Source organism: Acipenser ruthenus, chromosome 3 (genome assembly GCF_902713425.1).
Source record: "Acipenser ruthenus chromosome 3, fAciRut3.2 maternal haplotype, whole genome shotgun sequence".
NCBI classification, from domain to species: domain Eukaryota; kingdom Metazoa; phylum Chordata; class Actinopteri; order Acipenseriformes; family Acipenseridae; genus Acipenser; species Acipenser ruthenus.
The window spans coordinates 9,737,795-9,763,737 of NC_081191.1; the positions used below are offsets into that span (position 1 = coordinate 9,737,795).

Below are 25,943 nucleotides of genomic sequence, written 5' to 3' on the forward strand. Positions count from 1 at the left end.
TGCTTTCCATGTCTGCTGTTTCGGACAACTGCTTCGGATTTGGCCTGGACTGACCGAGGGGTGAGCGACATGAAGCACATCTCGGAAAAGACGAAAAAGCACAAACACGGTAAAACCCATATGCAGAATGGGGTAAAGCTAGCGATGTTGGGCAAAGTTAACATAGCTACCCAACTGAACAAAGTTCAATAAAAAGGTCATTGAGAGGTTTGCCTTCCAGAAGAGAGACGGGCAAAGTTTATTTATAGATAAATGTCTGACTGTTTCTGATCCTCACCTATGTGATTCTTCTGTCAGCTTGGGGGGGGGGTTGTCAGGTTTCTGCCCCACCTTACAAAAAACCCACCAGCCGCCACTGAGTTTAAGACAATTGGTTTGAATTTGTTTCAAGGACTCAGACTCGAGGCTCAAAGTCAAGGACTCAGACTCACTCGGACTCGGACCCTGATGACTCGGACTCGACACTCAGGATTTGGACTCGAGGTTCGAGGACTCGACTACAAGTCTGATATATATATCAGACTTCAATTCGGGTACAATCTGCCAATCTGATTTAGACATTGCCGGAACTGTATATATTCTGTGTTCTTAAATAGTACATTTGGTATTATTTTTATTATTTATTTTGCGAAACAGAAATGTTATGTTTCACTTTCATTGCATTTGCATTTGCATTGTGCTTCAGTTCATTTGATTTCAGATAATGTATTTTTTATCTTTTCTCTTTTATACAAAAACATATTATATTTATGTATTTCCCCTTTGTGTCGGTTCATAATGGAATGAAAACATGAAGTTCACACAGACAGATTTCTAGGTTGACGCTGCACAGTGTATTGTTAATGTGTTTTTCCTGCATCTATAATAAACTATTTTCATTTTGGTAAATTAAGTGGTATTAAGTTATTCTGTCGTTCTTTTTTTTGTGCTATCAATCAGTCCCTCTCTCATATCATTCCGATATATCTGCCTGTTTGACGGTAGGTAATTTTTTATTTGAGACTTTAGATCCTAGTTTTACAATGGAATTGCCAAGTGAATTAATTGATGTTGCTTGTAAACAGTGATGGCATGTGCTAGGAACTAGTGGAGATTAGTATTTAATCACACAGCGACTTTCTGATATGAATTAAGAGGCTCTAAAAGTATGATTATAACTTATATGATTATTCTTTTTTCATTCATTTTTGTTTTCAGTAAACTCAAAATTATTAAGGTGACTGTAACAGGGCGAGGAGCACTGTACAGTGTTCTGTTTATTTATTTTTAGAACGGGGTTTCCCCCTCCGCCCCTGTGTTATTTTGTATTTGTTTTGTATTATTATTATTATTATTGTCGTTATGATTTATTGTGTAAATATGATGGCGAGAGCCGTGCACCGTATGTTTTGTTGTTGTTTATATTTATTTATGTATATGTTTGACAGCGTAGCCGAAATATTTTGTAATGTTTGATAGCGTGGATGGGAAACCCAATCCACAGTAATTTAAAGACCTCGTGCAGAAGGTGGCCATCTCCCGAATTAATTAAGTGATTAATTTGTTGCTAATCGGGAGATGGTCAACTGCATAAAAGCCTGCAGTGCTCTCAGTTCGTGGTGGGTGTATTAGGAGTGAGAGCGGAGAGAGCGAGGACAGAGAAAACAAAACTTAAAAATTAAACTTGTACGGTCAGTGAAGGCTATTGCTCAGCCTGACCTGGGTTTTGTTTATTTTATGTTTGTGATTTGTTTTATTTAAAATATTTATTTTGCTCTGCGAGCACAGTTTTTTTCTGTTTGAACTTTTTATTTAAATTTTTGTTATTTAAAAATAAAATGGCGTCATTTATTTTGAACTGCAGTACTGCTTGGTGTCAGTTTCCTTCCTGCATCTGGCCTGACGTCACCGCACAACCACCCTGTCGCAGTCACCAATGTTCTATTGTTTTCAGTGCAAACAAATAAATTATATTCCAGAGATTCAGGGAGCTTAGCAAAATCAAATTATGTATTTTTGCAGTGTTAGAAATGTATTGTATTTAATTATATCCTGATGCAACTATCACTGACACTGTTATCTGCTCCATTATTGAATCATATTTTGTCATACTTGTACTTGCTAGAACCAAAGTCATTGTATTTATCTTGCTCTAAATTGTATTATTACCTATACTGTGATTCTTGAAATGTATTTGTTTACGACAGTAAGTCGCCCTCATAATGACAATAATAATAATAATAATAATAATAATAATAATAATAATAAAATGAAGTTGTGCTATGAATTCCGCAGTTTGCAGTAGAGCGGTATTGAAACGCCACCTAGTGGCATGCAAGGTTGTGTTAATGGGGGTAAAATTACAGAGTACTGGGGAATGGTCTGATAGAACAATTGGAAAGATGTTGGTTTTCATCACAGAATTAATGAGTCCTGGAGATACAAACACCCAGCTGCCGTTTGTTCTTTCTTCGGCTCAAGCTGTTGCTTGCTGAGTGTTAACGTGTGTTTGTTCCACTGCTCTGTGAAATGGAAGTTATGAAATCTGGACTGCAGCTTCTTCAGTGACTTTGTGTGTGCATCGAGGGCTTCCATTAAAGATTTGTTTTGTGTCTATTAGAAGCCCGCTAAAGCTGGAAGCTGATTGGCTGGTGATACTGAATAATGTTCTAATTTACATTATCACTAGTTATTCATTAAGACCAACACACCTGTGCTTCTGACCGTGACAACTTAAGTGGCAGACAGCATTTTTTAGTCAATGCTTTTGTGGGCCATCACTTACATGATGTCTCTGGTGTTGTGTGAAATCGGAACTGGTTTAATTAGATTGTTCTTTTCTAACCCCGACAAAGGCAATTTACATCTTTTGAACATCCCAAAACATGCTGTATTGTAAATGGGTTGCATACTCCTGAGAAACACAAAGCTTGTTATTTTTCATATCAGCTCCTGCTATTCCCCGGACTGTGATGGTGGAGTTGGTACAGAGGGAAACTTTACACTTTTCTGGCTTGAATTATTTGTTTTTGTTTTTTTGTTCTTTCTGTAAATAGACTTGCTTTTTGAATCACTGTTAATTTTTTACAATGCTAAGCTTAACAATAAGAACATGTTTTCATTCGATTAGGTTTATTGTCTCTCGGAACTTGAGGTAAAAAAAGTTCCTTTTCAAGGATAACATTTGCATATCTAAATTGGATCAGACTCAATATATTCCTCCATCCCCACCTTGCACCCCTCACCCCCAGCTGCTTGTGCTCTGAAAGGGCCTGCTGGTGGATCTAGATGGAGATGTGTGTTACCCAACTTGAAGGCCTGTAGTGTAATAAATACCAATTTCAGCAGTTTATTGACATTTCAAAATCTAACATGAAATGCTGTACTACTGTTATGGCTTCTGGTAGACTTTTGCGATATCATTTTGTAGTTTCTTTAATTACATGATGTTAAATAAAATAAAATAAATTATTGATAAGACAACATTTGTTCCGAAGCATGTCACGAGTGTATTCTTCTTCTTATTAGGTGCACTTTATAGATGGTATGTATCTATTGAAAGGGTTACAAAGTTTATACCCTGCCCGACATTTTGTGTCCAGAGAGAATTGAAGGGGAATTGTTAGATGGATTGTGCTTGGTTCCTGATAAATATGTGTATCAACTTGTTTGTGAAAAACAGACGATTACCCTGCAAACTGACATTAGCGTTGACACTAGCACAACAGTGTGGGGAAACTGCATTTCTCATGCATTAAAAACAACCTAATATAAAAGTAATGTTACAGTAGTGTAGTCGTGTGTTAAAATATAATCTAAACACTATTTATTATTATTATTATTATTATTATTTATTTCTTAGCAGACGCCCTTATCCAGGGCGACTTACAATTGATACAAGATATCACATTATACATTATTTTACATTATACAGATATCACATTATTTTTACATACAATTACCCATTTATACAGTTGGGTTTTTACTGGAGCAATCTAGGTAAAGTACCTTGCTCAAGGGTACAACAGCAGTGTCTCCCACTGGGGATTGAACCCACAACCCTCCGGTCAAGAGTCCAGAGCCCTAACCACTACTCCACACTGCTGCCCATATTTAATATTTTATAATCCAACAATCATATAATGTATTACATGTAGTATTTTAACATTACAAGTGGCAATGTATTACTTGTTATGTGCAGTAATTGCTCTAAAATCATGTCCAGTTATTGGTACTGGAAGCTTCTGGAAAGAAGTAAAATAAATAAATAAATAAGGTACGAACTGTATTACCTTATTTGGTAACAGTGTTATCCATAATTATTAAAGACTTGTGCTGAATTTCAGAAATACTAAAATAAACTTAAATTCAATGACAAGCATTTAACTTGAAATCTTTTTCAATGTCTTCAAATTGTTATGTCATATTCAGCACATGTAAGTATATGTGACAGATATTTCTAGAAATTCTAGCGTGTTCTACTCAAGGGTAAATAAGCAGTACTGAGTGTCTAGTGAGAAATGCAGTTCAGTGGAGGTTCAGTCTGTGTAAATTGGAGTAAGTACATATCAGTGTAGTGCAGCAGGGCCCAGACAGGAAATTGAAGGAAGCATTTGCAATATATCTTTGATTAAGAGGTTAAAAAGACTACTGTGTTTTATATTTGAAGTATTGCATTTTTTTTTTGTTAACTGTTTGTTGGAAATCGAGTCCCTAAGGTATCACTCCTTTGACATATGTTATATGAAATCAAATAATCACTTTTTATTGTTGAATTTACCCATACAGTATATGTTTATTGATTTGAAACAGCAGATTATGTGATGTAAAGGGGACAAACAGTCATAAAAATCAGACATGTACATGACAGAATATGAGCAATTAACTCTTCCTGGCAACACAGCAATGAACATTCTGAACTGATACCTGTGATTTGGGCAAGAGGGGAACTTGTTAATTAAAAAATGTAATTAAAATTAATAATAGACTGTCATCAGCTGCTTACTCTGGGTATTGTACTACAATCTTTCTTAAAAGCCAAGCCATTGTTTCATTTGTTCGGTCTTTGTAAAGCTAATTATTCTCAGCATGCAGTGACTGTGTCTAATTGGAAAAGGCACATGTAGAAATGGTCTTGTCTTGCAGGAATTAAAACCAGTCAGGGGAAATAATTAGGTGAACATGGTGAATAGGGTTATTATAATGTAACAATAAATACATAATAATAATATTTATAAAAAACAAAAGTCATACAGTTAGTTCAGAAGGTAATGGTGCATTGTAAGCTAATTAAATACAATACAAATGTGTCATGTTGTGTAAAACAAATGAAATTACCCATGTCCAGTGTCTAAATGAAAGAAATGTTTAGGGTTACTTATTACAGATTGTGAAATGTTTAAAGGGTTAACTCCGCTTTATACCTTGCATTGTTAAAGTCATTTAATAATGCAAGAAGATGAGGCCCTGCAATAGTTTTTTAAATGTTTTTTTATAATTAGCAATCTATGTGAATGCATTGGTAACTGATGACTAATAATGAAATGCTATATAAATTCTATATTATTCGGAGCCTCATGGCTTCACAAGGGACAGAGCCATGAGTGAGATCACAGATGTTAACAGTAAAATAATACTGTGGCAGCGCCGTGTGGTGGGTTCACAGTGACGGTAATGAAGACGCTAGTAGGAATTATTTTTGGCTCTTAAAAGTGCCGTTTAATATTTGCTCTTTCAGAAAATGGATTTAGCTCCTTTACACTCCCCAGCAACAGCAACCCCTTGCAGCACGCATTCTGCGCGTATATAGGCTCATGGTTAATGCTCATTGGCTGAGGTTACAGTAACTAATTTACATAATCCCCCTCCATTCGCACAGCACAGCATGCACGCAAGGGGGCGGCGCACACACACAGTAGGCAGCAGACACATTCACAAAAATAACAGGCAGCAACAGCTCATACACACACAATAAAATAAGAGCATTTCAACAGTAAAAACGAACAGACCTACCCACAGAAACGATAATCCCGTTACCTCCGCAAGTTCAACACAGAACACACAAAGTCCCAGTCCTTGGTCTCGTTTGACGCCACACTACATTACAGTATTTTCAGTTTGGCCATGACCACCATTAATGTTAAGCGAGAAGAGAGTTGAGCGAGAGTGGTCAGGTTGGCGTTTGGCCTGTAGTTCATTGTTGCCCTCAGTGAAATAATCAGAGCCCCCTCAGGTAGTTGCCTTTGATCAGATTGTTGCCTCCATCCTGTTATAATACAGCCCTGTGACAGAATATAAGCAAGGAGAGTAAACAGTTCTGTGTGTGTATGTGTGTGTCAAGTGTAACATAACAGAGACTCATGAGCCCTCGAATACAATGTAGTCTGATATTAATGTATTTATTCTACTGTAGAAAGTGCACTGTAGCTCGCATAAAACATGCCTAGATTTAATTAAATGTGTTTAAATACAGCTAAGGAATATGTTGACATTCATTTAGCACGTGTTGTACAAGTGAGAATTTTTTTTTTTTTTGTATGGAAACATCGTAACATATATTTACCATTAGCACAGTACTATCCTCAAGTGCATGCACGTCTGACAGAGCAGCTGCATGTTACATGTGCACAGCAAACTTCCTGTTTGATATAGCTGTGATACCATGCCATAGAAACTACCAACCACTGATCAAGCTTACCAGTATCAGTCACCCCCAAACTCAACACTTAAATTCTAGTCTAGCACCCAGATACCCACAAATAGCTACATAAAACAAATCGGAACCCACTGTCATTTATTAGTCTACAGCTTTCCAGGCTCCAAGTTACACCTGGGGATGATATTCAAAACCCCTCATTAACTGCCTAATACTGTATTTGTCATTGCCCTATAATGTGATGTGTCTGAGGCTACCAAATAACTAAGGCCCTGTCCACACTACATAACCGTACTCGAAACCGCTCTAATTAATACAGCTCAAAGCGTGCACACTGAAGTACCATTTCATGTTTACTCAGGCTTAATGCATCCACACACCATTAGAATAGTTCAGTTACAATTCCCAGCAGCGCAACGAACCGTGGAAATTAATACGATAGTATCCCACCATGCACTGTATTTTATTTTAAAATAATGTGTTATGCCCCATATTAACAGAAGTCCATATTGCATAAACGAAATATAACAAGTATTGCGGAAAAAGTAAATCCGAACACACACACACACAAGTAGGGCTTGAAGTTTTCAGGTTTTATTTTTAATCAGCTGAAGTCCCTTTAAACAAATTGAGCTGATTCTGTTTTATAATTAAACTCAGAAAAAGCTGTTAATTACAAAACAATCTTTGTTTTTACCTTCATATCTTGCCTGAGCCTAATTCTGGTCCTCTTAATTTTATTTCAAACAGAGCTGACAAATTACGTAATTTCTTCATCCCCGATCATAGTTTTAACTCGCATTTCATTTTTGCAGTCCCCTAATTTAACGTTGTGTTTTTGTTATTTTCCCCACTAGTTTAACACAGATGTCCTGACAGATTTTTTGAAGCATAAAAATGAATACCTAGTGCGGAGTGTACACTGATAGCAAGTCCTTTGGGCGCCAAACATACCACAAAGCATTTTGGGATATTGGAGGATACACAAAAAAATGTAGTTTGGTATTACAGCGTCCACACTTCTGATAAACCGCACTACCTGATGCGATCCAATTAGAACCGGACTCGAGACTACCTCCTGAGGTGGTCTCGAGTCCGGTTCTCGAGTACGGTATTAAATGCTGCGTAGTGTGGACGCAAACCGTATTTAGCACTTTTAAGCCTGTTTAAATTCAACTAATACGGTTTAAGGCATAGTGTGGACATGGCCTAAATCTTACTGATAGCAATCCACAAGATCCAACAATGTAAGTCAACTTTAAAGAAAATAACTGTCAGAACAAAGCATGTAACACTTTTAAAACAGACAATGGAGCCCCAGTCAGTGTGAACATAAGTCATATATCACATGTCACAGTTTAACATCAGTGACTGCTCTCCTTAAAGAGAGCCACCCTTTCAAGTGAGGAGTGATGCAGTGGCAGAGGAGTAGCCCAGCATGCATCTGCTTGTGCATGTGAACAGCACAAAGACTTCTTTCTGGTCTCTTAGCTTTTCTCTTCATGCCATTCTTTGTCTAAGCCAGTAGTACACAAATGCATTTGCTCTTAAGAGCTTTCTTAATGTTTAAAAACATGTTATTGCAATTGAATACATAAAGTAAGACATTTAAGTGTTTTTTGTTTTAGTCTCAAACAACATTTTATTGTTGTTGATTTTTGATCAAGTTTCAAAGACCATTCTGTTGTATTTGATCAAGTTAACATGTTGTTTCTTAATATCAATTCCTGCATTATAAAAAGACACAGTCTAGAAAAGGTTATACAGTACATTAAATGGTATTAAATTCATAACACTGACGGAGAGTAAGTTGCAAGTTTCATATTTTAATTATTATCTGTATTACTATGTGAGAAAGAGCCCAATAGACAATTATCCTAGAGACCAGAGGCTCATGAACACCAAAGAATATATACTGTAACACATGAGGGTTGTTCTACATTTGTTGAGATCACGACTTTCCCACTTTATTGAGTGTTGTTCAGCAGCAAGCAGCAGAGGAACTGTAATGATCCCTTTCTTATCATTCCTAATCACAGCCGCACAAGCGCGCTATACTTTCTGAGACCTTCATTCTCTTCTAAGAGGTGTGGGAAAAGAGTATAGAATAAACAAAGGTGATTCTTCCACCTTCAGAGTTGCAGTTTTGTATTTTGAATTATTGGACCAGCATTGCTTTTAGTCCAACACCTGCAAAAAGGCTGAAACAGGAAAGGGTTTGCACAGTGACAGGCATCTCCAGGGAGACTTGCTGCATGTTTGCTGCCTAAAATAACAATGGCTTTCTCAGTTGTGCCTCTAGTTGTATGAAGTGCAGGTGCAGCAACACAATTGGCTTGCTGACCACTTTAAGCATCAATTTGCAAATGAGTGCTTAATTTAGTGCTTTATTTATTTATTTATTTATTTATTTATTTATGTGTTATGATTTAATGAAATACAGACAAGAGGGAAGGCTGGTTTTATTTTTTATGTCTACCATATTTTATCATGAGAAAGAATCCACTACACATAACTTGTACTGGAATAAATCATTTTTATTACTTTTTTATTTAATGGAAACCCATTACTACATTTGTTTCTTAAACAAATACTACAATTAAAACAGCAGGGTAGTGTTGTTGGCTGAGTTGGAAATGTACTGTTAAGTAAATGAGAAGGGCAGGTTTAATTCCGTATGATGGCAGTAGTTCAGCCTCAATTTCATTAGTTTTCCATTCACAAAATTGTCTTTGTTTATGTGGGCCAAATAGCAGGTGAAATACTTTGAACTTACTAATTTATTTGGTATTTTTATTTACCCAAGCTGTAAAGATACATGACACAGTCTACCATATTTAACATTTTGGACCTCAGAGGTTTAGATTTAGTCTTCAATCTGTAAATCAGTCTCAGGAATCAGATAACAGAAATGATTTAATGTAACAATTGATGTCAAATTTTAGTTTGGACTGAGGAATTCAAGAATGTCTGGGTTACTGAATGTTTTGAAAATCATCTGAGATTCTCTTGCAAGCTCTTGACTGGTGTTAATTAATATTTAATTTTGATTTCAGTAGTACCATCATTAGCCAGTGCTTCTATGCAATTGGTTTACAATCTCTCTCTCTCTCTCTCTCTCTCTCTCTCTCTCTCTCTCTCTCTCTCTCTCTCTCTCTCTCTCTCTCTCAGCTGCAGCCCCCTGTGAACAGCTGTCTCTCTCGACTGATGGAAAACTGTCACTATCTGCTGAATAGAGGAGAGAGAGAGGAGTAACGTCAACAGCAGAAGAAGCAGGAACCAGCAGCAGCAGCAGCAGCAGCGACAGCGGCGACTAAGGGAGCTATTGTTCCCTTGTGTTAGGCAGTTTGTATTCTTCTCAACTGACAATCAGCACCAGAAGCTGAGAGAGGTGACTTCTTCCAACACCATTCATGTAGGAATATTAATCCTACCTCTCCCAGAAAAAGAAATATACTTTTCCACAAAGGTTTTCCCATTTATCTGGTGGATTAAAGCATCCAGCTTGAGATATGGGGCTGAGAGGGAGAGGTACAGTCTTATTTAGTTGTCCAAAAGGGACTGCTCCTTCAGCCCATTGCTTGTGGATGGTTATGCTCCTGCTGTTTGGAATCTGGGATGCTCAAGCACAGACTGAAGGAGACACTAAATCTACATATGTCTGGAAGACAGGTATGTGATTCTTTTTTTTCTTTCAGCTCAGTTTAAATATATGTTACTGTATTTGATTGAATGATTACAGTCGGGTGTTTTATTACTGCCCTGGAATGGGTTTACTACCTGATGTATCCCATACAGAGGTACATGTGCCAAATTAGCAAGGGAACGCACAGATATAGTCATGCCCACGTCAAGTGTTTCAGCTTTTCTTTATTGCTGTGGCCAATATGGAAATCAACATTTTTGTCCTAACAACAGTTTTCCTCTGTATTTTTTCTTTTAATCTAAATGAAAGTCTCATAATTTTTGTTCATGGTCTTGCAATGAGTTTTTCTTTAATTCTCAAAGTCCAGTATGCTGAAGTGCTTTTAGAGTAGCACGCAAGACCTTATTTTAAAGACATTTGCACAATGAAGCCAGTTAAAGTCTGTGCCCTGCATGTGTTTATTGCAGAATAGATTATACAATGTTACTGTTGTTTTTAAAAGGAAGCTTGGGTTTTTAAAGCTCTGCTGGTTTGTTCATAAGACTACATTTTTTTAAAACATTTTGTATTGAACATTTGAAGTCCATTGTTTTGACAGTAAACACTATTTTAGTTGCTTTTTAGAGGCAGAAGGAGTTAATGAGAGTTTTTTAATAGCTATGATCTCCTATGCTGGCTTTAAACTTCTAAAAAAAAAACAATGTGAAAAGGCAAGGCTAAATTATGAAGTAACAAAAGCATACAGTACATTTCTATGAGTGAAGTGAAGTGATACCGATAAAGAACCAAAAAAGCAAGCGTGAGATTGTGTAAGCTGGGAAGAAATGAAAGCTTTCAATCAACATTTCTTTAACCAAAATAAAGATAATTTGTAGTATTTAGGCCTTTGTGACCACATATGTCAGAAATAGCATGTTTGCTTACTCTTAGACAGTAGTCTCCCCTAAGTAGACCTCATTAGGAGCTAATATAACAGTACAGTATAAAGATAAAGTGCATTAATCATTTGGATAAGGGCAATGACCAGTAAGGACTGTCTGCTTTCCTGGACAAGAAAGTGCCCCTGGCCTCCTGCCATGGAGACAGATCAATTTACAATTACACTGATATCCTGCATTTTTAACGAGGTTCCAGCTAGCCAGCAGCTGAGTAAGGAGATTACAAGGGAACTGATTTCTCAAATCAAACACAAATCATCAGAATGCAGCAAACCAGATCCAAAAAAAAAATCACACCGTACTTTTTTTTTTTAATTGAAAAGCAATACAAATAAAAGTTTGTCCAGATTTCTTTCTTTGGGTTTACCAAACTGTATAAAACAAATTGTAGTCAGGATTACACGGTCAATGGCTGAGTGAGCCTGTGTAAATTAGTGTGAATGTTAAGCCCAAGTGACCCAATGACATGTCTTCATTTAATATTAAAGCACGGCATGTTAGAGCTTCTGGTCTTGTAGGTTGGTCTTCTCCATCTCATTGTTCATAGAAACCTCTATTGAAATCTGAGTGTTTTCTGTAGAGACTGCTTTTAAAGTTTAATTTGCCAAATAACAGTGCAAATGCACATAAAAATCCAAACCATAGGAGAACAATGCTTTTGAATGGCAAAATATCTTATTGAAAATTACATTATTCACTCCAATGCGGGCCATTGCGATCAATATAGTTTCAAGAACACATCACCCTTTGACTATAGATTTTATTTTAATTGACAGTTTTATTAATTTCTCTTCATATTTTCTCTATAAACATGTTCTTAAAGAAGGAATTGAACCATATTGTTTAATGTGGCCTTATGTTAATGCCTGAAGCCTATAAAATAATGTTTTGCATGATATTTCCCAATTTGTATTATTTTTTAAATTAAATACCTATTGTAATTTGTACTATGATGAATTAAGATACGCCTGTTTTTGTGTTAATTGTAGTAACATTTATTAAAGACTACCTCATTTTCTAGTGGCAAAAGTATAGTAAACTAAGCAGTACTGTTAATAGACAAATCTTTTGGCTCATGCCTTCATCGGTGAACAAATACAGTTTTTCTTTTTTAATTTATGATTTGTTGTTTGAAATTATGGATTATCCAGTGTGTGTTATGGTTGAATACTATACAGTTTATGAATAATTATATACGTATCAAATGCGTAGTGTAGTTCTAAACAAAGCCTTTTGTAAAGAAAGAAACACACACACACACACACACACACACACACATCTAGCAGTGCTCATTGGTTACTTCAGAGTAGCAAGTCAGAAATCCATTTTAAATAACTCTTACTCCAATACAGTAGATGTTCCACTTAAAATAGTTAATCATCTATTACTTTGAATTTCTTTAAAAATCCTTTTTTTTTTTTTAAATTTCCAGTGTGGTACTGGATTCCCTTACGTCTTTTCCCTCTGTGCGCTTCATTAGTTTTATTTAGTGGACTGACACTGTGCACTGTGATGAGCTGTTAACATCCAGCCAGGAGAAGCCTATCCGAATCTGTAATAATTAAAGGGAAGCTGAAGGAATTGGTGGGGTTCGATCACACTCTAAAACAGCTGCAGCTCACATCATTACAGTCTTTGACTGTCACTCCAAAATAGACCAGAGACTGTTCATAAAAAAAATGAAATATAGTGAAAGTGGCAGGAAGCCAATTTAGCTTTGCTGACTTGGTTGTGGTACAGGTGCACTTTCTGATACTGTGACATTTCATAATCATCATTAATGATACAGCAGATCTATTTGTTTGTTAGGAATGTGAAATACCAAGTCCAAATATCAGACAGATTGTATTAATTGTATTCATGTTTTTAAGTGCAGTGAACGTGGATGTAAATATTCCAAATTAAAAAATAAATTAAAATTCTTAAGAGAGTACATTGTACAGAGCCCGGGAGGGGACATGAGAGAAATAATATATATCTTGTCTTACTATCTTGTGTGCACGTCTAACTATCTCATGGCTACGAGATACCTAGTAAGTCATGCGCACAGGATCGTTATCTCGTGGCCATGAGATATATATTCTCTCATGTACCCCCCCCCCCCCCCCCCCCCCGGGCTGTGTAACATTGAGGGTTTGCTCTATGTGTATTTTTTTTAATTCTATAGCATCAAACCATAGCAAGGTAAAACCACAAATTAAATATCAAACATAGCAAATTAGTTAATGCCCCAAAAATGTGTCTAAATAATCTGTTGTGGTTTTACCATTTGCACAGACAGGTTGACCAAAAGTTATATGGCTATCAGGGTTTGTTTTCAATGTAAAACTAGAAAAATAAACAAACATCCAACTGTAAAAACAAACAACAAAAACAAATCTATGAAATATATAAAAACAAGTTACTCCCTCCACACCAGGCATTATCAGTCATTAATTACCACTTATGCTATACCGGGCAATGCCCACTTTGTCAGGATTTATTGCTTAATTATCACCTCTCTTTAAAGGAAAGGCTTTCCATGTACAGTAATTTGATCCCTGATTTATAAATATATTGGTGTCCTGTCCTATGTTAGCTTTCACTGCTTAGCCATTAACACTTTTGTGCTAAAGATTACCAGGCATGATATCTGCCCAGAGATGATAGAGAGGTTTCTGGCTCCCTCTTGACCCTCTAAGTCTAAGACAGTTGTTCCTCTAAACACAGAACACAAACTGTTCCGCTCATCACCGCTCACATTCCTAGACACTTTTTTCCTCTCTTTTACTCTCATCAGTGGTGCTTAGATGTACTAATAAGCTAATACTGTATTATTTTGTAACTGCAACAAATGGTTAAAGGTTGTGGGTGTTGATCTGATTAATTGAGCATTGTATGCATAATGCTGTATTCCCCAATGTTGATTTAATTTCACATGGTAGACAACGATTTAGCAATTTTGTAACTTGATTATGCATAATGTGATATATTTGAAATACCACAGAAACATAATACAGGCACTATAACATTAAAACAAACAAACAACACATTTTATACATCAACATTGTAAAAATTATTTAAATCCTGTACACTGTACTTCTGCCTATATGTCTTTACCTATTTCCCCTACATTTATACATGAAGCTTTATTAGAATTTAAGTATTTATTTTGTAGAAGCCCATCCAATACTGCTGACACCAGCTACTTGCCAATGCTGACGCTTCAATAACATGGAATTATTCACTGAAGTGAGCCCTTCATGACACCACAGTAACAAGTAACAACATGGTCTCTTACCTTGGGGTGCATTGTAGTCCCATTGGTTGTCCTTTGGTTGCTTGCTTTTGGGTGAGCAGGCACTGCTCTGACTCATTCTGTGACACCCACCCACTTCATTTTATGATATGCTATGAAACCTACTAATTTCTCCAAATTACATAACATGAATAAGATTAGATTCTACAAAAGTACTTTATGTAATTATAAGAATAGTTGTTAAATTGTGCACTGTAATTAGATTACAACATTCTTTAAGCATTTTGTAATTATTCTTGATAGTTTTCCTCAATTGTATTTTTTCGTCATTCATGATATTGACACAACACAGCCCTAACAAAATGCATGTATTGCATGAACACTGTAAAACCAAATGTTTGGTAATTAAATATACATTTTGGGTAACATATTTTACATACATTTTAGTGTTTAGTTGTTTTAGGAAATACCAAAACTTTTGGTTTTAAGGTGTAGCAGATTATGTTTTCAAGTATACCTCGAAAGCCTATAGTTCCATATGAGTTACAAAATGTTTCCAGTTACATGTTTTATTTATTTATTTATTTATTTATTTATACAAAATATAAACCAGGGAATTACTTGGTAAATTTTGAAAAAAAAAAAACCATGAATTTCACAGAAAATGCAACAAATCCGACATTTGTTTCCGCTTTTTCAAATTGTTTGGCTATGGCCCAGCATCTCCTACTTAGGATTTTCCACAGGTAACAGAATTTTCAATTCAACAGATATAGATACAGTATTTAATGTCTGGACTGTTACATAGCATGCTGGAAACTGATCCAGAAGCCATTCTTCACATCAAGTAATATTAAAAGGAACAGGATATATCATATTTCCAAAAATGTGTTTCTATAAAGAAAAACAAATACTTTATTTAACATCTGTGCTTTTGATTGAATTCAATTTGCCCAGTGTTAGAAAGAGATCCTTGAGACCTGCAATCATTTGTATGTGGCTGACTTGTTTTAGGCAAGTGCACATATGGCCATTTATTGTGTTTTCCAGGGGCAGGACGGGGGGGCGGTCATGGTGTTTCTCTTGAAAACACTTTTTACCACATTCATTGACTACCAATGAGTGTTTACTTCCTGCCTGGAGGATCCCCTGCTGCCTGCGAGATTAGAACTGGCTGCATTTTGAAAGTGCAAAGCCCCTGGGATTCCGAGACCTCCCCCAGAGAAAGTGATTTGTTCACATTTTATTTTAGTTAAAGAGTATTAGATAAAGAACTAAGAAGAAGCTGTGGTGTGCTGTTAAACAGAGCTTTACAACCTATCATAAATGTATTTTTATGTTAATGTACCAAATGTAATTTTTAATGTAAAAAATAAAATCTGAAGCCAAAAGATTATAAATTCTGATAATAATGCACTGCCGCTTACATGCACAGCAGTTCTGTTTTGCAAGATTCCCATGTACCTTGAGTCCAGCTGCACTTTTTGTTCCTGTACAGTACTGAATGTAGCCTTTTGTTTCCAAAATGAGCAAGCAGCAGCTGCAGGGAAGTAAGCTGCTATCTTATCTTGTGGTCACGTGAGGTTTATACAAAGCCAGGTCGTTAAAGTAAAATGATAAACTGTCCAGTAGTTTTTTCCTTAAATCTACCATAAAAAACTAATTGACTCTAATTGCATACAGTTTCAAACAACTAGGTCATCAGAATAAAATACAATTTCTCTTCTCTGACAGTGACGGTCACGTGATTTGTTTTACCACAATTATGTTAAGGGGGCTTCAATTTCTCCACAGTATTTGATACTTACTTGAGCCTGTATACAGGTGTAACAGCATCTCCAAAGAAGTCGGTGGCTAGACCATTTCAATCCACCTTCATTTGTGTTATGAGGTCTGGTTTAAATATATTGATCTTTATTTACTGCACGTCAGCATGTTCTGTAATATACCATTCAAGCAATGTAAGGTCAAAATTAAAAGACAGGAGCAAAGCTATTTAAAACTCGGTTGCGTTGGGTTGAGCAATACATGTATAAGAACATAAGAAGAACATAAGAAAGTTTACAAATGAGAGGAGGCCATTCGGCCCATCTTGCTCGTTTGGTTGTTAGTAGCTTATTGATCCCAGAATCTCATCAAACAGCTTCTTGAAGAATCCCAGGGTGTCAGCTTCAACAACATTACTGGGGAGTTGGTTCCAGACCCTCACAATTCTCTGTAAAAAAGTGCCTCCTATTTTCTGTTCTGAATGCCCCTTTATCTAATCTCCATTTGTGACCCCTGGTCCTTGTTTCTTTTATCAGGTCGAAGAAGTCCCTGGGTCAACATTGTCAATGCCTTTTAGAATTTTGAATGCTTGAATCAGATCACCGTGTAGTCTTCTTTGTTCAAGACTGAATAGATTCAATTATTTTAGCCTGTCTGCATACGACATGCCTTTTAAAACAGGGATAATTCTGGTCGCTCTTCTTTGCACTCTTTCTAGAGCAGCAACATCCTTTTTGTAACAAAGTGACCAGAACTGAACACAGTATTCTAGATGAGGTCTTACTAATGCATTGTCAAGTTTTAACATTACCTCCCTTGATTTAAATTCAACACTTTTCACAATAGTATGTGTCCTGTTAAAAAGCCATTGAGGCTCATGCATACTTCTCATTCACTTCACTTACAGTATGCCTTCTGGGATGCTTTCATTTACAGAAACATCCACAATTTCCTGCCCATCCATTACCAGTGTTAAAGGATGACTGGTTTTATGTGGAATATATGCAGTATTCAGTCACTGGCAAGACAAGGCCAGTTTCACCATGCCCAACTATTCCTATTCTATTTGGAAACTTTCAAACGTATTTGTTTAATGAAAAGGGCACAATGCTGTATCATTAGGAGAAACGGTTATTAAGGTGTTAATAAAACATTGTATTTGTTTGCATTTGGGTTCATATCTACAAACATCACCTTTGAAAGACAGTATTGCAGATAAGGTCATAGATATGACCAAACAACTGGGTGAGGTTAGAGTCAAGCTTCATTTAACTTTATTCAAAATAATAATAATACAAAATTGAATACAATCAGTTAAAAAGTGCCAGTTGGTTCTAACCAAGTTTTGCCATAGGATTACATTTCAAGAAGTGATCATGTGTGATGTCACCTGGCTATCGGATAATAGTCATTACGAGCAGATGCACAGTAACATCCCAAATAGGCACTGTCCGTGGTGCTGGGCATACATGGTGCTATACAATACAGGCTTGTATATAGCCACATTTAGTTATCTGTCTGAAAAAGGAACAATTGCTGATAAATGTAATCAGATTACTTATACTGTGTAGTTTAATTACAACTGTGCATAATGAGACAAATACCATCTGAATCAATAATGTTGATTGGTAATGAAATTTATGAGAAAAAAAAACAAAAAAAAACTTTCAGATCCCATTAGATAGATACATGTTTTTTTTATTATAACAAACCAAAAAGTATAACCAAGACCAGATAATATATTCTTAAGGAATTTGAAAAATAGACCAAGAAGACATACACCCACAGGGGACAAGTTGATTGATGCACACAATGTACTCCAAGGCTTTTTTTTAGTTCCAGGCACTGGCACACTTTATTCTGGAAGTTGGAAAGGGGCAATCAAGACTTAAAACACAATTTTCTAATAGATGTTTCTAGGTAAGTTCAACTAGGATGTCAAATCCCAGTGCAAATTATTTTTGTAATCTAAATGCTAAATTGTAGAATTGCAGAGCAATTAAAATTTCTTCACTCTATTTATATTTTAGCAGATTTCTAAGAAATAGGAGTCTGAGTTGATTTATTTAATATATTTATCTTCTTTGTTTAACTTATTTCATTTTTTTGTTAAAGTTATTTTTGCTTCATGAGGCGTGATGCTACAACGTTGTTCATGATAAAGAGTTACATGTATTTCGGTATTATTATATCTTTTTGCTATATTAAGGATATACATGACTGTTTTGCCTGCAGAAACGCTTCAAGCTATGTTTGTAGTGGTTAGGGCTCTGGACTCTTGACCGGAGGGTTGTGGGTTCAATCCCCAGTGGGGGACACTGCTGTTGTACCCTTGAGCAAGGTACTTTACCTAGATTGCTCCAGTAAAAACCCAACTGTATAAATGGGTAATTGTATGTAAAATAATGTGATATCTGTATAATGTGAAATAATGTATAATGTGATATCTTGTAACAATTGTAAGTCACCCTGGATAAGGGCGTCTGCTAAGAAATAAATAATAATAATAATAATAATAATAATAATAATAATAATAATAATAATAATAATAATAATAATTTGTTTGAATATTTAGCCAGATTATAGTCGGAAGCCATTTCAATCAGACACCCTTTCAATGTAGTACCACAGGCAGACATTAAAAAATAATAATAATATGCACGTGGACATATTTGCAGTCTTGAACAAAACAAAGAACAAATAAATAATATTCTGAATTATTTATTAATTATATTCTTATCTGTCCTGATAAGTGAGTGGTGTTAATGGCATCATTTATCATTGTTATCAAAATCAGTGAGCCACAGAACCCAAAGGTGTATCTTTCAAATAAAATCCCACCCTTTTAGAATGCATCATTAGCTCCTGTCAATCAATTAAGATGTGGCTCTATATTGGAAGAAACTGATAGCTTACACAGAACTAGAAATTGATATGCACATGGAAATAGTCATTTATTAAACAAAACAAGTCTTCAGTTGGCATAGCTAAATATGTAATATATAGCTTCTTTTTCAAAAATATGGCATAATGCAAGCTGTTCTTTCAAAATATTTTTTAACATTGTGTAGTTTAGTAACTCTATTCTGGTTCCAGGAATGCTAGATATGTTATTCGGTGATCTGTGTGGTTAAAAAAAAAAATGAAGCCAGCAAAGCAGCATGTCAGATATATAAATTGCTAATTATCTATGGGGGTTGCATACATGTAGCCGAACAAAATATAGTGGATGTGTTTCTACGAACACATGTGTCACAATTGCATTTTTAGAGATACATACATTTTTGTATGTACATTCTTCATCAAAAGGCACAATTTAGCCTCTATATACATCTTTCTGCTGCTTGCACCTAAAACAGCACAGTGCATAAAGGGTATAAACATTTTGTCACATGACATTTCCATACAATGAATAGGAGTTGGAAATAAAAACATTACAGTGGTGGGATTTTTACAGCTGATATTTTGACCACTGATTTGTAGGCCAGGCATGCCAGTGAATCAGCTGAAGTACTGCACTCCCTCATACTGTACGCGATCGCGTTTCAGATCAAACAGAGGAACCCAAGACTGGGCAAATACAGCCACTGCAGAATAATAGTACGTTTCATGGAAATGGGAGTTGGGTTATTTTCAGTTTATTAGTTAAAATGTCTCTGCTTTTTGATTTGCATAGTTATTTATTTATGTATGTGTTTTTTATATATATAAAAAAAAATATTGGTGCACTTATTATAACAACTTGCTCTATATATTTTGGATTATTCACATTTTTATATCACTTTTTTGTATATAGTTTTATAGTTTATGGTACTGCAGATTAAAAAAAAATAACCACATTTAAAAACAAAACATCTGAATATATGTACTTTTTGCATTACATTGTTATAAATATTAATGGCTTACAGCAAAAACAATACACACAGCTTTGAGATAGAAGCAGTAAGCTACAGTTTGAGCAGCAAAGCACAGACTTTGATTACAACATTTTCCCAATAGCCAACAAACTGTAGGACACATGTCATACATTTAAAGACTTCAAAGGTTCTCATGCCCTAGTCTGTGTACTAGGCTGTGTTCTACAGACAACTACATACCTATTGATCTCTTGAGAAGATGTAAACGAAGCAATGCTTGATACCCAGGCTAATGCTTAACAAGATTGAAGACATTAATAAAGACTTCAAGTCAAAACGTTTTGAATTGTGCTTGTTTATTTTGCTAGTGCTTCATGGTTTATTACCTACTGTTAAAAATTGCCCAGCCTTACGTGCTCGAGTCAAGAGAATTATGCTCTTGTGTTTGACATTGCAGGGAACGTTGGTTTGTTTTAATCTAAATTGCAGGGTTTATACTAAATCTCAGTCATTACTGATATGGGATGCATCATGGATTATGTATTATAGTTTATCCAGAAACTTTATTTATTATTTCCAAAGAGGATTTTGAAGATGATGCCATATTCTAAAGAAGTACACAAATGTGGTATGCTGAGGAGGAAAACATTTTTCTTTGGACCCTGTGTCTGCCGTTCATCTCATTACCTTGCCATTCTGTGAAGGGAACACTAATACTATTTAATATCAGGAATAATGTACACAAAACTACATAATAAAGCTATAATTCTTTAGAGGATTTTTGGTGACATATAACTATAAAATGTATTTGTTATAATTAGTTGTGAAATATTTGAGGTTTCTCGCATTTGTAATAAATTTGTATATTTGCTCAAAGTTTTGGTTTTTTTTTGCAGCATTTTCTTGAATTTGAAAGCATTATTTCTTCCACAATTCAACATAATTTGAAATGCAGATGTTTCGAGCTCACTTACACTGTAAAAGACAGGGTCAACTGTATGTATTCAGTTATATTACACCTTCCTCAGAGACAGTCCTAAAAATGTGTTCTGTTGACGTTATTAAAAATACCCATGAGTGCAGAAACAGTACCATAGTTTTCAGAATATTACACCCAGTGGTTACAAATGTTAGAAACAGTGCAGCATGCATACCCAGTGGTTAGAAACAGTGCAGCATGCTTGTGAAAGGGTAGCATCGTGGGCAAGGCTGGTTACCACCAGGAGGGAGACAGAAGTAGGAAGCAGCAGATTAAAGCGCTGGTGCGCATGTTTATTAACAAATACAAACAAAAAAACACGGGAATTAAATATTAGTTAGAAAAAAACAATACAGAAACTAAATACAAATCACAAACACCCAGGCAATGCTATCACGGTGCAACCTACCAGAATACTAACCAGTTTTCATGCGTCTCACAACCTACCTGAATACTAACCAGTTTTCATGTGTCTCACAACCTACCTGAATACTAACCAGTTTTCATGTGTCTCACAACCTACCTGAATACTAACCAGTTTTCATGTGTCTCACAACCTACCAGAATACTAACCAGTTTTCATGTGTATCACAACCTACCTGAATACTAACCAGTTTTCATGTGTATCACAACCTACCTGTATACTAACCAGTTTTCATGTGTATCACAACCTACCTGAATACTAACCAGTTTTCATGTGTATCACAACCTACCAGAATACTAACCAGTTTTCATGTGTCTCACAACCTACCTGAATACTAACCAGTTTTCATGTGTCTCACAACCTACCAGAATACTAACCAGTTTTCATGTGTATCACAACCTACCTGAATACTAACCAGTTTTCATGTGTCTCACAACCTACCAGAATACTAACCAGTTTTCATGTGTATCACAACCTACCTGAATACTAACCAGTTTTCATGTGTATCACAACCTACCTGAATACTAACCAGTTTTCATGTGTATCACAACCTACCTGAATACTAACCAGTTTTCATGTGTATCACAACCTACCTGAATACTAACCAGTTTTCATATGTATCACAACCTACCTGAATACTAACCAGTTTTCATGTGTATCACAACCTACCTGAATACTAACCAGTTTTTCTTGCACCAGTAAAATTGTATGTTACAGTGTCACAAAGACGGCCGGAGTGGGTGGCGTCAGACCCGAGCCAGGAAATAAATAACAGAGACTTGGGGTTTTGGTGAAGCTGAGCGTGTGATCGCGCTCAGCATTTAATAATTAACAGACAGAAAATAAAAAGGTTGTAAACATACAAAAACACAGGGCACGGCACTGGTAGCCAAAATAAAGAGACAAACAAAACGGACAGACACTAACAAACAGGGACGAACAAACACAGTGAGAAACACTTATTATTATTCTTGTTATTATTATTATTATTATTATTATTTTTACCTCCTCTCTCTCCCGTTCTTTCGCCCTGAACACCCAACCACGAGTGAATGAAAATGTGTCTATATATACTGTTGTGCTGGGATTCAATTACTAATTAATTATTCACTTGAATCCCAGCATGTGAATTAATTACGTGCAACCCCGTGCTCACATATTATTACATACTTTAAATGCACGTGAAGTGATGTGCAATCCCGTGCCTAAATATAATTATACAATTTAAATACCACGTGAAACACAGACCCGTTTATATCCCGTGTACCAATGACTATACACCAACATTTAACACACCACACGCAACATACAACACAGAAACGCACACAAGGGCAGGGCACATTGCCACATACAGTCAAGCTTTAGTTATGTTTAAGTAAAAATACAACTATAACCAGATGCTCTAACTTTATAAAAAAAAGTCTTAGATACAGCCTGTATTAAGCAATAGAAACTGAGAGACCAGATTCTCCTATTACATTCATTCATATGCATACTGTCAGTGGTGTGGCAGATGGGTGCTCTTTCACCACCTGCACCATGTTTCCTTGTTGCCCTCTACAGCACTTGCAACACCCTTTCAATAAACTGAATGTGAGGAATCTGCTCTGAACACACTCTGAAATCCTGCTGTCAAAAACCACAGATATCTGAAACAGCTAATACTTATGGACAACTTAATTAAATTCACCCCCATATTGTGAGCCGTCCAAAGTAGATTTGTAATTATAAATGTGTAAAAAACAGTATGCATGTTTATCAGAGGTTATTACGCAGTCTTTTTGATTTTTTCTGTGGATTATGCTTCCCCGACAGTGTCTGATTTAAGGTTTCATCTTAAAGGTGTTTTTTTTTTTAAGCTAACTGTGATAAGAGAGGATTAAATAGTCCTTTTGATTTTTTTTTTTCTAGCACTGATTCCGTACATCCCCTACATATCATGTCCTGTTTTAATCATGGGCCTTTTTGATGTTTTTACCACTTTCAAGTTAACTGTCATATTTTATACAAACTGGAAACTCAGTCTTGATATATTTTGACCAGTGTGCTGAACAGAACAAATGCGGAAATTAAACAGAACTGCCAAAGAATGTTAATAAGGATCTAATGTGTTTTATTGTAAGATTTTCTACACTGGTAACATTATTTTAGGTTATTTCTGTTGCTACTGTACTCTCTCTCTCTCTCTCTCTCTCTCTCTCTCTCTCTCTCTCTCTCTCTCTCTCTCTCTCTCTCTCTCTCTCTCTCTCTCTCTCCTCTCCCTCCCTCCCTCCCTCTCTCTCTCTCTCTCTCTCTCTCTCTCTCTCTCTCTCTCTCTCTCTCTCTCTCTATATATATATATATATATATATATGTGCAGTATATCAGGAGTACAGTTGAAGTAATAGCGTGTAATCACTTGATACGTTTATATCACACATTTCATTTTTTATTCTGCAACACAACTGCTAGTTCCCCCTATACTGTCAATAGCAGATACAAATCCATAGATAAAATACTGACTGTCATGGCTAGAATCATTGGCTTTTTCTAACAAGGCGTGAAACATGACTTTCAGAAGTATTAGTGACAGGGTTTGTTTAAGGTAGAGTAGCAGAATGGTATTCACAGATTAAATTACCTACTCATTGATCCCCATTGTATTAGTTATTTAATTATTGAGCAATTGTTAAATTGAGTGGTTTATTGTTTTTTGGTTTGTTTTAAATACTTTCATTTGTTGTTTTTAAAATAACAGTAAATTGTGAAACTGAAGTAAAATGTATTCTTACCATTAAAATAACATATGGATTTGAATTGCCTATTACCAGTCCCTGAGAATTGTCCATTAGTCAGTCCACATATTAAGTGGATAAACTTGGTGGGTAGTACATTCAACCATACATTTCTAGAGGTATATTTGTTTTGCTAAAGCAAAAACTAAACTGGTGAGCATCACCTTTGGAACTGGTGTCCCTGGAACTCGCATCACAGAAACTACCAATTAGAAACATAAACTGTTAATTCATAGAGCTGTGTTTTGAGGGCTTTGCAGTCCCCGCAAGTGGAAGATAATATTATTCAATCTTGTTAGCTTAGCTGCACTTTTACAATGTGCTGCCTTTTTATGCATGGTGTAATAAAGCAAAATCACCTACAACAGGGAATTACAAAGTAAAGTATTAGCCACTGTCCTTCTGCCAAACCAGTCCTCATTCCATGGAAATTCCCATCGTGCACAGATTTATATTTTCATGATTATGATAATGAATTCACAGAATGCGGATTTATGTATGGATTTACATTATTATGGTGCTGAGACCTCTAAAAGTTGCCAGCTGGAGTTGTGCTATAACTCTTTCTTCTTACATTTATCATAGGATTTCAAACACAGCGTCATATTTGAGTACACTTCTCCCTGCACCACCATCGATGCTTTCATTTAATAGAGTAAATCAGGCTGTGTATACAAAAGTACATGTGCATGTGTGGCAAAGTGGTAATGACGTGCAGGTGAGTGCAGTGCAGAATAATCACACAGACAGACGTTGGTACAGGTGCAAGGGTGTTTATTTAATTTAATAAATGTCCAGAGCCTCAAGGCAAAACCTGTAAATAATAATAGTGCTGGAAGTGATACAGCGGCGTGTATCACTTCTAATTATAATCCTACGGGTTTGACCCGCAACCCCAAAGTCCCGTTCAGACACCCACACTAAACACAAACACAAAGACAGTGCGTGATTCAAGTGCTAAAAGGTGCAAACACAAAGACAGTTCCGGTAGTGAAAAGGTGAGTGGTGAAGTCCGGGTTTTTCGCTGGCCTGCGGCTGCAGCTCCGGATCGTGCTCAGTAATCTTTAGTGAGAAAACAACACACAAGACACACAGTGTTAGGACACAGACACGAAACACTCACTGTCGATTCCACAATACGGGCTCCTTCTTGGTTATATAAGTTAACCATATGCAAAGGAACAGATCACTCAAGCCATGCCCCCTATTTATACCCTCGCCCATGACCCCGAGGTTAACGAGCGCATCCGCTCCTCCAGTCCTCGGATGCCACGCCGCTTACCGTCTGGGTCACTGAGCTCGGGTGCCATAGTTCCGCCCCCTTCCGAACTGACCGACTTACATCTACCCTACGGAATAAATTGTCGTGCCATTTCATTAAGGGTACTCTGTTCCTCGTACACCGTGCTCTCACAGGTCGAGAGGGAGATCTAACACTAAGACTCATTCGATCTCTGTCACAGCATGTAACTCAGGTTTTTCACTTACATGAGTGCCAGGTGGAAGATATCACATATTCTGCCGGCATAGGGGCGGCTAATGTGTTCCTATGGACAACACCATGGGCCAAAAGTTTTCATATTGTATATCTGTATGGGAATATTTCCTTTAAATCGATAAATGAGCATTCTACATCATTTGTGGATTCTCATTTCTGAATATGTTGTTTTACTGTGTTTACACAAA

The 25,943-nt window shown here is 36.2% G+C and overlaps 1 protein-coding gene across 1 annotated transcript in view; it reads left to right on the forward strand.

The window, feature by feature from the left end:
* Nucleotides 1-25,943, forward strand: part of LOC117435422 (thrombospondin type-1 domain-containing protein 7A-like) — a 173,815-nt gene that overhangs the window by 39,909 nt on the left and 107,963 nt on the right. The window contains exon 2 of the mRNA XM_059012046.1: nucleotides 9,806-10,306. Within this exon, the coding sequence (XP_058868029.1) occupies nucleotides 10,147-10,306 (160 nt within the window). The 5' untranslated portion in view covers nucleotides 9,806-10,146. The remainder of the gene's footprint in view (nucleotides 1-9,805; nucleotides 10,307-25,943) is intronic.